Source organism: Patagioenas fasciata, chromosome 9, assembly GCF_037038585.1.
Source record: "Patagioenas fasciata isolate bPatFas1 chromosome 9, bPatFas1.hap1, whole genome shotgun sequence".
Lineage (NCBI taxonomy): Eukaryota > Metazoa > Chordata > Aves > Columbiformes > Columbidae > Patagioenas > Patagioenas fasciata.
The window spans coordinates 6,545,081-6,560,777 of NC_092528.1; the positions used below are offsets into that span (position 1 = coordinate 6,545,081).

General features: G+C 50.4%; 1 protein-coding gene across 3 annotated transcripts in view; it reads right to left on the reverse strand.

Annotated features, from left to right (window-relative positions):
- Positions 1 to 15,697, reverse strand: part of LOC136105063 (uncharacterized) — a 70,405-nt gene that overhangs the window by 22,640 nt on the left and 32,068 nt on the right. For all 3 annotated transcript variants that reach the window (XM_071812372.1, XM_071812370.1, XM_071812371.1), the window contains 6 exons: positions 14,193 to 14,347; positions 12,941 to 13,012; positions 11,705 to 11,825; positions 10,315 to 10,471; positions 9,173 to 9,224; positions 1,532 to 1,649 (listed from right to left, as the gene is read on the reverse strand). In XM_071812372.1, coding sequence (XP_071668473.1) covers positions 11,822 to 11,825; positions 12,941 to 13,012; positions 14,193 to 14,347 — 231 coding nt within the window. In that variant the 3' untranslated portion in view covers positions 1,532 to 1,649; positions 9,173 to 9,224; positions 10,315 to 10,471; positions 11,705 to 11,821. The remainder of the gene's footprint in view (positions 1 to 1,531; positions 1,650 to 9,172; positions 9,225 to 10,314; positions 10,472 to 11,704; positions 11,826 to 12,940; positions 13,013 to 14,192; positions 14,348 to 15,697) is intronic.

Here is a 15,697-nt window from a genome sequence, read left to right on the forward strand (position 1 = left end):
AGCAGGCAGGGAGAGGGAAGATGCCCCATCCATGCCAACACATCTTTCTGTTTCGTTGTTTAAGCTCTTAAGCTCCTGTTTGAATTTGAGCTGTAAAACACTGAGCTGATTAAAAAGAAGTCCTCCTTAATCTAGAGAAGACGATGAACGTTTCACCCAGTCATATCTTTGCTTTCTCTATCAACTCTGCCATGTCTCGGGGTGACAGGAAGGGCACCAACCCCGTTCCCACAGCGAAAGCTCAGTCCTGCCAGATCCCACAACCCTCCTGCCCAATGCCAGACACTAAAGGGGCAGAAAAGGCAGAAAAAGATGTGCGTGTACTACTGCTTCTTAGTAGAGAAGGGCCTGGATGATGATATTGTAGCCTCCAGATTAATACCTGTCACTACAAGAGCCAGCAAAACACAGTGACCTCCAGCACCTGCCTGTTGGGGGGCTGGAGATGAAAGAGCGCCAGTACAAAGGCAGCAAAGCCTGCCTTGGAAACACTGACACGATGATTATTGCTATTGCTGATAATCACACATAATGACGGCAGAGGAGAGCACCGTGGCCATAGGGAATCGATTTATCACCAGCCCCTCCCGGTCCGACAGAAAGCAGCAAAGAGGTGAGACAACCATGAGTGTGTTAGCATCTCGGTCACAAACTGGACACCTGCCTCAATGACGGGGTCTCTTGGCCCACTACTGGGTCTTAGGTTTTGGACAAAATTAACATAGTTGTAGGCTGCTGTGGCCGTATTTATAAGGTTTCAATTTTTAATTTTCACGCACGCACCATCGCGGCTCTGCCCCAAAGGAGTGAATGACAACATGAGAGGAAACGGCCTCAGGTTGCGCCAGGGGAGGTTGAGGTTGGATGTGGGGAACAATTTCTTCCCCAAAGGGCTGTGGGGCATTGGAACAGGCTGCCCAGGGCAGTGCTGGAGTCACCATCCCTGGAGGGTTGGACAGACGGACATGAGGTTCTCAGGACATGGGGAAGGGACAGGGGTGAGGGAATGGTTGGACTCAATGATCTTGCAGGGCTTTTCCAACCAAAATGATCCTATGTGACGATGCACAACCAAGCCCTGGGGTGATGTAAAACAGTTCGTGCCCACACTGGCCCAAACCAACCCTGTGCTTCTGTGCTCTCCTGGCACAGAAAGGTGTGAAAAATACAGCAATATCACAGGGGGAAAATGAGGTGTGTGCAAGGGAGGATGGCTGGAGGAAGGATGGCTGGCACTGAGAGCTGGAGCAAGCCTGGGAAGCAAAAGTGAACCAGTTTTACATGGCAAGATGGGTTGGCCCTGGACTGAGCATCATTAGCCACTTAGCCCTATAGAAAAAACTCTCATATAAAAGTGGAAGCATCTTCCCCACAAAGCCAGGACACCCAAGCTGCTGGGGCACAAGGGGCTGGTACAAGAGCAGGGCCTGTGCCTGTGCCTGGGAAACTAGAGGGCTGGGATGCTAAAACCCACCCAAGTTTGTCCCCAGGTTAGCCCAGATGTGAGCTCCGTGCAAAGCCAGCGACTCACCTGGAGGTACCTGCGAGCTCTCCTCCACTCCTCGTTCGGCACAGGCAGCACAGAAGGATGAATTTGTGACCAAATGCACCCTGACAGACCCCGGGCGACCTCGTGGAGCAGAGGGAACCTGCAAAACAACAAGTAGTACGAGCAGATGAGGGATGGTTGGATATTGTTTTTTGTTTCACAACAATGATTTGTTTTGCACCTGGTTACACATGCTTATAAAACATGTTTTTCAGCAGCAATTAAACTCTATTTTTTTCTGTGACAACAAAAAAGTGACAAACAGGCTTTGCTGGAGAAGAGAATTCCCTGTCCCTTATGAGCCTTTTTAGTTGTCATCTAGCAGTGACATGGACAAGACTGCTGCTTGGGAAGGGGCATCACCATGACCACGCTTCCTACGCCACAGTAACAGGGAAAAAGGTAACAGGGAACAGCAAATACTGGTAACCTGATGATGCCACAGAGATTTCTTGCAGGGTGAGGTGTACAAACCATCACTAATTGTGATTGCAGGAGAGCTCTGGCACAGCTTTCCCAGAGCATCCCTCGGCACAGGGGCTGCCGGGATGCAGCAGAGGAATGAATCCCATTGACCAAGACATCTCCCAGTAACAGCTGCAGCTGCCCCAGCCCGTGTGCTATGGACACATGTCACCACCGAGGCCACCTGTCACACAGGAGTCACGGAGTGACAGAGGACATAACACTGCAGAGGTGAGGGAGGAAACTGAGGCTGGATGCTCAGGCCAGGATGGACAGACAAAAAATGCCACCTTCATACACATATTTACTTATCCATATATTACCCCCCTCACATACATTTTATTTACATCATTACAGCCACCAAGATGCTGAAGGGAGTGGAGCATCTCCCGTGTGAGGAAAGGCTGAGGGAGCTGGGGCTCTGGAGCTGGAGAAGAGGAGACTGAGGGGGGACTCATTCATGGGGATCAATATGGAAAGGGGCAGTGTCAGGAGGATGGAGCCAGGCTCTTCTGGGTGACAACCAGTGACAGGACAAGGGGCAATGGGTGCAAACTGGAACACAGGAGGTTCCACTTAAATATGAGAAGAAACTTGTTGGGGGTGAGGGTGGCGGAGCCTGGCCCAGGCTGCCCAGGGAGGTTGTGGAGTCTCCTTCTGTGCAGACATTCAAACCCGCCTGGACACCTTCCTGTGGAACCTCAGCTGGGTGTTCCTGCTCCATGGGGGGATTGCACTGGATGAGCTTTCCAGGGCCCTTCCAGCCCCTGACATTCTGGGATCCTGTGATCAGGAGATTCCTGTGGGTATGTCTTTATCCTTATTTTCTTACAGACTCCCTACCCATCATCCCTGTTTGCAGCTATTTCTTGCCTGCTTTTACCTGTCCTATTTCTCAGCGAAACACGTTCCCAGGAGGGAGCAATCCCACAGCCCACGTCTGCTCAAAAAACTGGAACACGAGAGGGCAGAGCCCCCTGTACGAAGCACTACGGCTGGCTTCAGCCCTGCAGCTCTCTCTGGATCGACGGCCTGCCCGAGCCGCAGGTCTCCTTCGTTAGCATCCTTCGTTAGCGGGCTGGGAAGGAGCTGCACGGCTGGGGCGGTGCTGGCGCTGCCCGCCCCAGGGCACCGTCAGGGCTGAGCTGTCAGAGCGCGCGTTGCAAACGCACATCACTAACGAGGAGGCAGCGGGAACTGTCAGGCTCCTCATCTTCCTTTTCGCAGACAGTAAACGGGAGTCGTGTCGTGCCGGGCAGAGCAGCAGGTGTGCAGGGGGGTGAGGAGATGCATCCCTGGAGGAGCGGGATGCAGCCCCCGCGCGCTCCCAGGTGAGGGATGGCTGAAAAACACCTTAAACCTGCTTTTCTGCATCCTCACCCCTTCCTGCCCCTCCAGCTGCTGGGAGGATCTTATTGACGCCAACAAACATCCCCAGGGTGGGTGCCAGAGGATGGACCAGACCCTGCTCAGTGGTGCCCAACGCCAGGGTGAGGGGCAACGGGCACAGACTGAAACACAGGAGGCTCCATGTGAACATGAGCAGAAACTTCTTTGCTGGGAGGTGCCAGAGCCTGGCCCAGGCTGCCCAGAGCGGGTGCGGAGTCTCCTTCTCTGAGCCATTCAAACCCGCCTGGACCCACCTGTGCGATCTGCTCTGTGACCCTGCCTGAGCAGGGGTTGCACTGCGGGGGATCTACAGAGGTCCCTTCAACCCAACCAGCATGGGACGCTGTGATTCTCAAGTCCATGCTGTTACCCACCATCCCAACCACTGGGATGCTCTGACAAAACCCAGCCCTCTCCAGACACGCACGCTTCCCCACAACGAACCTTCTTCTGCTCCAGAAAGCTGGTATTATTATTATAATAATAATTATAATTATAGGTATATAACACCAAGCATTCCCAGTTCTTCATTCTCTTCTTCCTTCAACTCACCTAAATCAGGGATGGGCTCAGAAAACCGAGTGCGACCAGCAGCCTGCTATAATGTAATACATGCAACAGTCTGCAAACAGCACGCAAGGGGTGTACTTTCCTTCGCACGTATCATGAGAGTGGAAGCTGCCAAGCTGTTTATTCAAGCACTTGCACAAGTAGGAAGCTCCAGCCAAAGAGGTTTGCCCCTAAAATACCCCCGCAGTTCCCAGACCCCCCTTTTTTCCCTTTCTCTGTTAGTGAGGCTGCAGAGATGCCATTGACCACGAGAGGACACCATCCCACCTCCGACTTCCTCGGCGCTCAACGCCTGGGTAAAAATATCCATAATAATATTACAGGGACCGACTGGAACACACACGTCGGGAGAGGAGAGCAAGAAAGAAACAATATGTTTATCACCCTGCTATATCCAGCCGGAACGCTGCCCTGCCATTTATTTATGCAGCAAGTAGCCCTTTAAATATACAAATCCCAGGAACATTAGGCTGTAATGGGCAGAGCAGGGATTAGTCTGAATATACTTCATTTGGTGATTTGCGAGTGCCTGCGTGTGAAAGGGTACGTATGTGTGTGTGTGTTGCTTGACTTTAAAATGGAATAAACCACATTTAGCAGCTAGGTAGCTATGGAAACATAACCAAAATTGTTCTACCACCTTTCTGCTGCACTGCCTTCTGCAGCCCTGCAAATACTGTCAAGGGAGGGCTGAATATTGTTTCTTATAAATAATAGAATGTAAAGAGCTACAGAAAGAACCACTGAATTAGGATCTTGAAATGGGCACGGCTCAGGAAAGAATTGCCCAGTAGCTGTAATATCAGTTTCTGATGACTTTGCAATGATAAGGGACTTAAATTTTACTCTTTTTGTCTGCATTTTTTTGCAATTTACAGAAAGGTGCAGACTGAGGAAATACATGCATTTTGGTGCATGCACTTATAGGGAGGTATGTGTGTATGCGTATATAAACATATATGCACAAACACACTCCAAACTGCCTATGCACCAATGCAAACATATCAACAGCATTTTGGCCTTTCAAAAGCCAAGGGCTTTGCCTGCTCCCCAGGAGCAGGTCCCTGCTCCTCTCCGGACCCACAGATTGACCAGCCACCCTGCCCATCTTGGTGGGATATTTAGAGGCTGAGAAGCTTCGTTATATATATATATATGATCTTAAAGAGCATTTAAAACTGGGAATTAAATTCTGGCCCACCAGAATCAACCAGAAAATGCTGAGTTGTTTTCACTGGGGAGATTTTCCAGGGTTGAATCCATCTAAAGTCTTTCAGGGCTGAAGTTTTGGCACCTTCCTGCCACTTGGCTTGCAACCCTCCCAAGCAGGAGGGGTGATGAGAACGGCCAGGACAAGGACAGGGGACAACGTGGGGCTTGCAGGGGTCCCGTCAGGTGTGAGACTTCTAGTGTTCCCTCACTGATGTGTTTTTGGGGTCTCCACCCAGCATCAGCCCTGGCCAAAGCAGAGGTCCAGCCAACTCCATGTCCACCTCCTCCAAGCCACCCATGGCTTTTCTTCCTCTCGTTTGACCCTTTGCCTCTGTCCTCTTCAGATCAAGGTCCCTTGAGGTCCTGCTGCTATGATAACAGGTACTCTGGGGCTTCATGTCTTTCCTTATGCCTGACCCCGAGACACGGACACCAGGACTACACAGAGCATCCCAGCACCACAGGGTGCACCACAAACGTCACATAATGAACGGGCTCCGGTTTAGCCTCCATTTCTCCCTCTGCATTGCCCCTGCCTTTGTGATCACTGCTGATATTTCCAGAAATGGCTTACAATGCCTCCACAATCTCCTTCCAGAAAGGTAATAGCTCGTTTAGACCGTGCTGCTCTACAGATACAGCTACTGGTGATTCTTCTGCACGTACAGCTGCCAAGAACACCTTTTCTCTGCCATTTCTTCACGTAGCCATCGGTACACTGCAACCCTTCTGCACTTCTTGGCAGTCAGCTTTTGTTTGGAACTATTCTGAGTAATGTTCCATCCTTGCAAATTCTGTTTTCTGTCTGCTACCCCTTCCAGATCGTCTGCAGACAGGACAGCACAGGCCCCACCACAGATTCTTGGAAGACTTTATGTGCCATCCCTGCCCACCATGCCAAGGGATTGCTTTGTCTCAGACAGCGCTGGAGAAGGGTGTTCACAGAATCATTTCGCTTGGAAAAGCCCCTCAAGATCATCGAGTCCAACCGTTCCCCCACCCGCGGCACTGCCCCATGTCCTGAGAACCTCATGTCCGTCTGTCCAGCCCTCCAGGGATGGTGACTCCAGCACTGCCCTGGGCAGCCTGTTCCAATGCCCCACAGCCCTTTGGGGAAGAAATTGTTCCCCACATCCAACCTCAACCTCCCCTGGCGCAACCTGAGGCTTGTTGGTTCACAACAGCATCTCCGCTCCTGTCCCAAGGCAACAATGTTTTTGACAGCTTTCTGGAGGACTCAGAAAAGCATCTCAGTGCCCAAAATGTACTGAGCTTACACAAATACTTCTTCATGCCAAGCCCATGAGCGATCAACCCTCTCCCCTCCATCCTGGGGTACGGGCACACTTGCCTTCTGTCCCTCGTCTCCCTTCAGGCCTGGCAAAGACACATCTCACCCTGCTCTCACACTGCGGGTCTGGTCTGTTGGATAACAGAACAGCTCCCTAACGAACCAGCTCCTCATCCACCAGACTGGCCTCCAGCAACACTTGGGCTTCACACCCCACTGCAGCACAAGGGCAGAAGCTTCTCCTACATCTGCACCACCAAGCCTCCTGTGTGATCCAGCTGGCACACACTGCATAGGAACCTTCACGAGGACCAAGACTTGAACTAGAAGAGAACTTGCTTTGGGCTTCCCCAGATCTCAAAGAGCTCACGAAGGTTCAGGAAGGACATCACCTCTCAGCAGGGCTGCAGGGCCTGCAGTCAAGGCTCTTAACATCATAAAATAGTTCGGGTGGGAAGGGACATTCCCAGCTCCTCCAGTGCCACCCCTGCCATGGGCAGGGACATCTTCACCAGCTCAGGTTGCTCAGAGCCCCGTCCAGCCTGGCCTGGGATGTCTCCAGGGATGGTTCATCCACCACCTCTCTGCCCAACCTGGGCCAGGCTCTCATCACCCTCAGGGCAACAATTTCTTCCTCATGTCCAGCCTGAACCTCCCCCTCTTACAGTTTGCAACCATTACCCCTTGTCTTCTTCAAGGTAGGTGGATGCTGAAGGACACATCTACTGTGCTTTAGGGTCTGCAGCAAGATCTACCTCTGCAGGCATTAGCCCATCTACATGTCAGGTGTTTGATAGATTCCATCTAGAGTCCCACTACAATCTGTGGAGAGACGTCAAGCACTCTGGATGCTGGCTGAACTCTCCTTAGACAGGATCAATGATACAAGTCATGTCTTTCTCTGCTGACCCCAGGGGAAGCCAGGCCAACCAGCCCACAAACCAGTACTGAAGAGACGATGTCAGGAGAGAAGCCCACAACCCACAGAAATTGCCAAAAAAAGCGTGAAACAACCCTAAGGAGCCACTTTCACGCTCGAGAACTTGGCTCCCACCAGGGCCTCCGAGCAGAGGCAACTTCTACCGGGGAGGAAGGAGAAGGGGTGATGGAGCAAACAGCTCTGGCAAGCTCCAAGGTTGGGAGCAAGTCCCTCTCCAGCCCAACGTCTTGTTGCTTTAACAATCAGAAGGATGGAAAAACAATCCCCTTTACTGTCTATTGTTAAACTTTACTGTCTAATGTCTTTAATAAACAGTCAAGTTTTTCCTCCGATCATTAAATCAGCAGTAAAGCAGGCTGGAGGCTGGTTTATGAGATTCTATCTGCATTGCCAACATACAAATGTGAGGTCTTGGCAGCTGCCAACAGCTACTCCCAGTTCCGTGGCTTCCTGCCCACCTCGAGGCCTGGATCTGGTTTGGAAGAGGTACAGCTCATTCTACTCACGGGAGATGGGCAGAGTGAGACCTCCCAAGGGCTCTCCTCACCCAACCCTCCATTGACCTTCAAATCCCTGGAAAGACCGTGGAGCAGACGTGATGTTCTGCCCCCAAGAAAAATTAGGACATCCTCCTGGAGATGGTGAATGGGGCACATCTTCTCAGAACGGTTTCGGACAAGCAAGCCGAGCGGCCCTGTTCACTCCTACACCTTTGGTAACTGAATAGTGGAGTTTAAATGGCACCAGTTGACCCCGTTTGGTGGTCAGAGGCACACATACAACCAGCCCATAGCTCCTGTTGTACCCACAGTGTCACAGAGCCCAGGGGTTTATCTGGCTGATTTACTGGATGGGAACAAAACGAGCTACAGATACGGGCTTAAAAATAGAAATAATTAAAACCACGGGTTTGGGGGTGAGAGGGATGGGGCACATTGTCACGTAGCTGGGTGCAACCCCACGGTTACCCCACAGCAGCCGCTTCTGGCTCCGTGCTCGGCAGCACCGAAGCTGGGACACGGCTCAGTGGGCTTCAGCGCCACGCAATTAAGACAAGCCTAAGGAAACTTAATCCCTTTGTTAACTCTGGGATGATTCATGTTTGCTTGAAAGCATTAACGCCCTTTAATCTTTGTTTTTCCAGGAATCCCCAGCCTGCAGCCCGAGCAGCTGCGGACCCGAGCGCGAGCAGACACGGTGGTCCATCACATACGCTCCATGCAGGACGAACTTCTAAACACCTTCCAAAAAGCTTCTCTGCCACTTTGACTCTGAAAGCAATCACGATCATCCTACCACCCATCCCCAAAGTGATTTTTAATAGCACACAGTTGTTGCATCAGCTTTGATGACTCGCAGAGAGGTTTTATCTCCTCGGGGGTGGCTCTGGCGGCAATAGATCCCAGGTTTCCTGCTCACCATCATTTGTGGGCTGTTCCAACCGTTTGTCCAGTCATAAAATTATTAGCACATTATCCCTGGGCAACGGCTTGTAATTTTCTCTTTTTATTACTCAATAAACAGTTTGGAAGCCAACCCCCCAGAGTGAGAATAGCAACTAACCTACTACTTACACACACATAACCCGTGCCGCAAAGAGACGTGGGCCGAAAGCACCGAGAAGCCACCAAGAAAATAAAGGTGAAGACTATTTTTTAACGCTTTTTTGGTTACAAAAGGGAAAGAGGGAAAGCTTTGAGGAGCCCTGCAGGTTGCTGGATTCGATTTCCAGCACACACCCCCCCATTTTCCATACCTCGGTTCCAAATGTCGATGCTCCCAAAGCGAACGCATCTGTCTAGAGAGCCCTGGGAAACAAAAATACAGCGGTGAGCCGACACGGGGTAGCTACAGTCATTCCAGCTATATTATAGCGATATATTCCCAGCTTACAGCAGGAGAAGGGGCTTTGATGAGGGAAGAAGATTGTTCTAAATGAAACAGAAATGCAGTTTACAGAGAGTGAAAGCAAGTCCTAAATCTAAGCCTAATTGAATTATAAATAGCCTGGATGCTTTCTTTCCATTCACAGGCTTGTTAAACTTCCAAATGTGTGTATATATAATCTTAACGTTTTCTAAACATTTCTATTCAACTTTCCATTTCGACGTGACATTTTCTATTTCAAAGCTGACCTATTTTGAGGAGTAAGAAAATTAGCTGAATTCCCTCAAAACAAAACGCTTCACTCTGGGTTGAATAAAATATTGTGAGTTGTTGGGTTATTTTTAATTTCTCCGAAGAAGAGTCCTCCTCACTGGGGGTTACCAGAATGGGTTTGATTTATTCTTTTGAAGTCCGGTTCAGCCATGGAACAGAAAAAAAACCAAATAAAACACTCCTCTACACAATTTGCATGGCAACAATTTCCACCGCGCTTTCACATTTCAAATCAAGCTACCTAATCTATCCCATGGATTTGGGATATAGGATTTTGAAGCGTAACTAGGGATTGATAAATTGAGTAACGGGTTTTGTCTGTAACAAAGGTTTCTTGGGGCAATATCTCCCGCAAATGAACTGACGGTAGCCTGCTCTGTCCTATTGGACACAGATTTCTCTTGATACCCATCACTGCAGTTCGTTGGCAGCTCTGGAAATAAAGGTGAGGGGAGATTTTGTATTGCACGCCCGCCTGGCAGGCTAATCTCTGGATGAATTCGCTCACAGTCAAGCTGCAGCTTTCAGGAGTCATTCTTCAACTATTTTCAACACTTCCCCTGGCAGTATTTGATTAAAGAGGTTTTTAATCAACACAAGATACCTTACAATGCAGCTGCCATTGGCGTGAGAGGAAATACAAATCTCACGGCGGTCCTGAGAGTCGAAGATATAATATATTGGAGCATCCGTGCAAGACTGCATGTTTCAAGTTCCTTGTTAATAAGGATGACTTACTCTTTGCAAACAGCAGCAATGGTTTTGGTACGGGAGAGATGGTCCTCAATGGAGATGGGAGACGATGGGCACGATGACCGGGCAGGAAGTTTTCTTTCTGACGCCGTTCTTTTTTTGAGCTAAACCAATGCTGTTCTCCTACTGCAACAATGTTGGGCTGGAGAGAAAAAAAATTTGATTTTTAAAAAGTCCATTTGGATTACTATTTGCACATCTCAGAGCCTTCGCTCCAGGCTGCCTGGAGGCTGTTGGACAACTCTGCGCCATTACCAGGTTTCCTTGACAATGCCTACAAGATTTTCTTTCTAAAGCCAGACTCCAAAGCACAGATCTCCTCTGCAAACCCGTCCTCATTTGAAGCTACAGTCCCCAGAATACGCGATGCAGTGAGGTCTGTGCCGTGTTCCGAGCTCAACTTTCCCCAACTTTTGACAAAAGGTTGTGTTGGGATTGCTCGGCGCAATCAGCGCACGAGCTGTTAACGTGGAGCTCCTGATTGCTGGCAGCAATCACGGGGTCTGACAACACAGCGGGGTTCAAAGGAAGATCAGCCACTCGCACGAGGTAACAAGGACATCTTAAAATGAGCAGCTATTGAATTGGGATTGGGATCTAATTTATCCCAAGGGAAGGTTATTTGTTAACAGCCTCTTCAAGAGTTTCTGATAGAGCTGAAGGAAGGGTGACAATTCCTCTTCACAACAACCCCCAAGGATTATTCGTCCTCCTCCGGAATGAAAACTAAAGCTTCTTGAAGGAGAAGGACAGGATCTGCAGACAGCACCAGTTGCTTTATGTTCAAATCCCTGCTCCCTGAGCAAGACAGAGGTTCTCCAGGGGTGGCCCAGGGTATCATTCTCCAGTTTGCCACCACTCCAGATGGGCACCAGCCCCTCAAGGTGTTTAAAAGGCATCGAGACGAGGTTCTTAAGGACATCGGTTAGTGTTAGAGTTAGGTTATGGTTGGACTCAATGATCTGGGGGTCTCTTCCAACCAAAATGATTCTGTGATTCTATGATGCTACGTCGTAACCACAGCTACTGCACAGACGCTCTGTACTTGCCACTGGTACCAACCACCGCAGTTAGGTGTCTGCATTCCTGCCCCAAAATGTCTTCAACTGAATAGCGGGCACTTGAGAAAGAAAATCCTCTTATTCAGGCAAAGATGCTGCTTTTACCTCCACTACCACTCAAACCATTTGATTTGATAGGCAGCTGTATCACTGATGACCTGCCAGACCCTTAGTTGGCCAATTCCCAAAGGCAGAAACGTCACAAATACATCAGTCCTTCATTCACTCCCTTAAATTTCTTGCAATATTTCCCAGTCCTTCTTGTAATATCCCTGTGAGACCACCAGCTCGAGACACCCCTGGGCCCTGCTCACCTTTGGGCACTTGAACCACCACAAGGCATTTCCACCATTTCACTTGTGTTGAGAAGAGCCTCCTCCAACTTGTCGAGAGGCCTGAAGACATGGTAGAGTTGGTCAAACACAATAAAGTCACCTGAAAGATCAAGGACATGAGGCTGAGATGTTCATGTTCAGTTTGAACAGCCAGGTCTGGGTGGCTGCAACAAGTCAGAAGTCTGTGATGGAGAAGCAGAGTTATTTCCTCCTAGAAGCCCGGCGGGTCAGGCTCCTCACCCAAACCACCAGCCCAGGCAGAGCTGAACATCCGTTTTAATTAGTCTTCATCCTGTAGGGCATTTGGGGACAGTTTAACCCCTTAAAACCCCCAGGGAGTGGAGCCCAGCTCAGCAAAAAGGATGATGGACGTGGGCAGCACATCCCAGCATCACCACCACAGGCATCCAGCCCCAGGGCTCCGCTCCAGAGACAGCGACTGGCTCCCAACACCAGCAAAGATAAAAATGAAGCTCAGACACAGCAGTAAAATAAATCACTGACAGAGTCTCAAAAAGAGACAAATGAAGTTGAAACTCGTTCTTGTTTATTTTAATGTTTGGAATGTTTTTCAGGTGATTTATGCCCCCACTTCAATGTGCTTCTCTCTGTCTCTCTCTCTTTGTCTCTCCCTCCCCTCCCCTTTTTTTTTTTAAAAAAAAGAGAAAAAAAATATTTGGGAGTTAATTGGATTTCCAGGCTTCACAGCCAGACACTGTAATCGATCTCTGAAGAGATGGATTTGTCGGTCAGCTGGGCATGAATGTGACAACAGGAGAGGGACGGGAAGACGAATGTGCCCCTGCACACGGAGCACAAGTGGGTCACAAGGGAGGGGGTCACGCTGGCAGGGCCTGTGTCCCAAGGCAAAGTCCCCCGTTTGTCCTGACCTTGTCCCACATTTCCAAATTAAACGGCACTTGGGCCCTTTCAAGTAAGATGGGCAGGAGATGTGAGCTGATGGGGATAATCCCCATGTCTAGAGCTTCGTCTCAGAGGAAGTTTTTTGGCTTCTGTTTTGTCCCAAGGTTTTGAAGCTACACACAGAAAAATGCCTGTTTGCCTTTCATCCATGACATGAGATGCTCCTTGTCTTCCCACTCCTTGCCCCTTCCTCAAATGTTTTATCTCTAAACCACGGAAGCTCCAAGCAAGACCGCCTGTGACTGCAGCTCCCGCGACCCTTTGCACTTCCCAAAACCCCACATCACTCACCTCTGCTCTCCCCAAAACGCAGGTGCCATCCCAAATGTCCTCGAGTTTCCGGTTGCAGCAAACTGGTTCACACTGTGAGGTGAGGAAGAGGCATTGAGTTGTAGGGTACAAGGATCACAGAATCATCCAACAGTATGGGTTGAAGGGTCATTCCCAGCTCCCCCAGTGCCCCCCCTGCCGTGAGCAGGGACATCTTCACCAGCTCAGGTTGCTCAGAGCCCCGTCCAGCCTGGCCTGGGATGTCTCCAGGGATGGTTCAGCCACCACCTCTCTGCCCAACCTGGGTCAGGCTCTCACCACCCTCAGGGCCAACAATTTCCCTTTATCCAGCCTTAATCTCCCTCCTTTAGTTTAAAACCATCACCCCTTGCCCAATCGCAACAGGCCCTGCTAAAAAGTCATCCCCATCTTTCTCATCAGCACCTTTTAAGTACGGAAAGGCCACAATAAGGTGGATTCTTGGATCTCCCTGGATCCTTCTCTTCCGCAGGATCCACCCAGCTGCCCACACTCACATCTTCCCAGCTTCCGAGAGTGCCCACCAAGCCAAGCTCTTGCTCTCAGGGCCAGCAGCACAACAAACCTCGGCCATGCAACAGAGGTTTCTCCTGTGTTGTAAACAGCAAATAAATTTATATCCTGGTCTCAGCTCAGCTGCTGCAAGGGGTCTGATCCTGCTGCTCCAGCCAGAGCTATGCTGGAGGATGCTGTGCCTGAAGGCACCTCAGTGAAACCCACCGCGGTCCCTGCTCCGCTGCCCATCTCCGCAGCAGATGGCGAGCAGCCGTTCCCAACAGACTGCGGCGCTCGTGGGGAATCCAGGTAAGCCCATGTGGGAATTTGGTGCAAAACAAGCAGAGGAGCGCATTTCCAGGAATCATCACTGTGGTTTAGCATCATCCACCTCCAGATGGATGAGAAAGGCATTTCTGGGACGTAAACAGACCAGCCAGAGCATCCTTCTCCCACCGCAGAGGTGTCCCTGCATCCCTGCACACGTAAACCCCAAGACCTTGGTTAATCAGGAGAGAGGGACATCCCAGGGAAAAAACACTGCAAAATTGGTCTCTTCACCACAAGAGTCTTCTTGGCTTATTTCACTTTTTACTGCACATTTATCTGAAATACATTCCAGCAGCAGGGCTTGCAAGGAGCCAGGAAAACTCAACACCCTTTCTGAGATGCATCCCCCACAATCACCTTGCGTATAACCCAAAGGAAGCATCACACTCCCATGCACCTGCCAACCTACCCAGGAAGATAAGGAATTCTTATCCTTTCATCTGTTAGAGGCCTGTCTGAAAATCCCAGCACAACCCGCCACGCCGCGCTGACGTTTCGCTGCTCAGAAGCGACCCCGCAGCAATTGACCCGGCGTTTCTGCGGTGCCGCCGCCCCGGCACGGCCCTGCAAGAGGAAACACGGGGTTTGCACAATGCGTGATTAAACTCCAGAGCTGACTTCCACGGGAAGCTGCCGCCGCCAAGAATTTGTGACATTTCAGAGAGGAAGCAGGCGTGGACACGGCTAACAAGAATAGCCAGAGTTGCAACAGCTAAATACCAACATCTCTGCTGAAAGTGGTATTAATATTGCAGGCAAACTCAATTTGAGATGATGCGCAGATCTAACACAGGGCAGGTTTGCTTTCTTCACCTCCCTTCACAACATCCGCTCCTGGCCACCCCTTGGAGAGGATACAGAGTTACGTGGACTCCATCTTATTCCTGCAATTCCCCTCTTCTAGCGTTTTTTTTCCCTACATCAAAAACACCACAGAGTCTTATTCTGCCATCGTTTGCACTGGATATAAAATCGTGTAACGGGAGATTTCTGGAATTGCAAAGCAAGTTTACAGGCGGGAGCGCCGCTGCGTACAGGTGTAAGGTATCACTCACTCCCGAGCGTAACAGCTACTGCAGACTGTGTGACAAGGAAGCAGCTCGCAAATGGTCACGCGAAGGAAAACATCTGTTACGAGCTAGCAGGTACACAGATCATCTGCAAATTGCACAGCTTGTGCCTGATTTTCCCTTGCTTTGTTTAGCGACTCGCAGCGCCACGACGCGGGAGGCAGCTGCTGGCAGAAGGGACCTCCGCGGCGCAGCGCTGGGGATGATGGAGCCAGGCACAGCATCCCCGACACTGCAGATGATTTTATTTAACTCAGGACCGCTCCAGAAAGCTGGGTTATACCTTACAGCCCCCTCCCCTGCTCTCTCCCACCACCTCGCGCTGGCTCCTCGGGCTCAGAGTCGCCGTTCGCCTCCACCTCGCACACAAAAGATTTCCTGATCTGGGCCAGACCTTTGCATCTGCTTTGTGTTACGGGGCTGAGCGCAGGAAACAGGAGGATTCTGTTTCCATCAGACAGGATCTCTGGTTGATCTCCAGCCAGCATCGGGACTCAACCGCAGCTCCCAACTCCGTGTGCTGTGGATGGAGAGGAGGATCCTCCTGTGCCTCTCCTCATAACCCGCTCTCAGCGTTCCCACCTGTATAAAAGGACATCTCAGACATCTCAGAACACAGTGCTGGCTGTGTTCAAAATCTGCCTGCTCAGCATCCAGGTCTCTGGAGTCATAGAATCATAGAATTACAGGACAGTTTGGGTTGGAAAGGACGTTCCCAGCTCCCCCAGTGCCCCCCCTGCCATGAGCAGGGACATCTTCACCAGCTCAGGTTGCTCAGAGCCCCGTCCAGCCTGGCCTGGGATGTCTCCAGGGATGGTTCAGCCACCACCTCTCTGGCCAACCT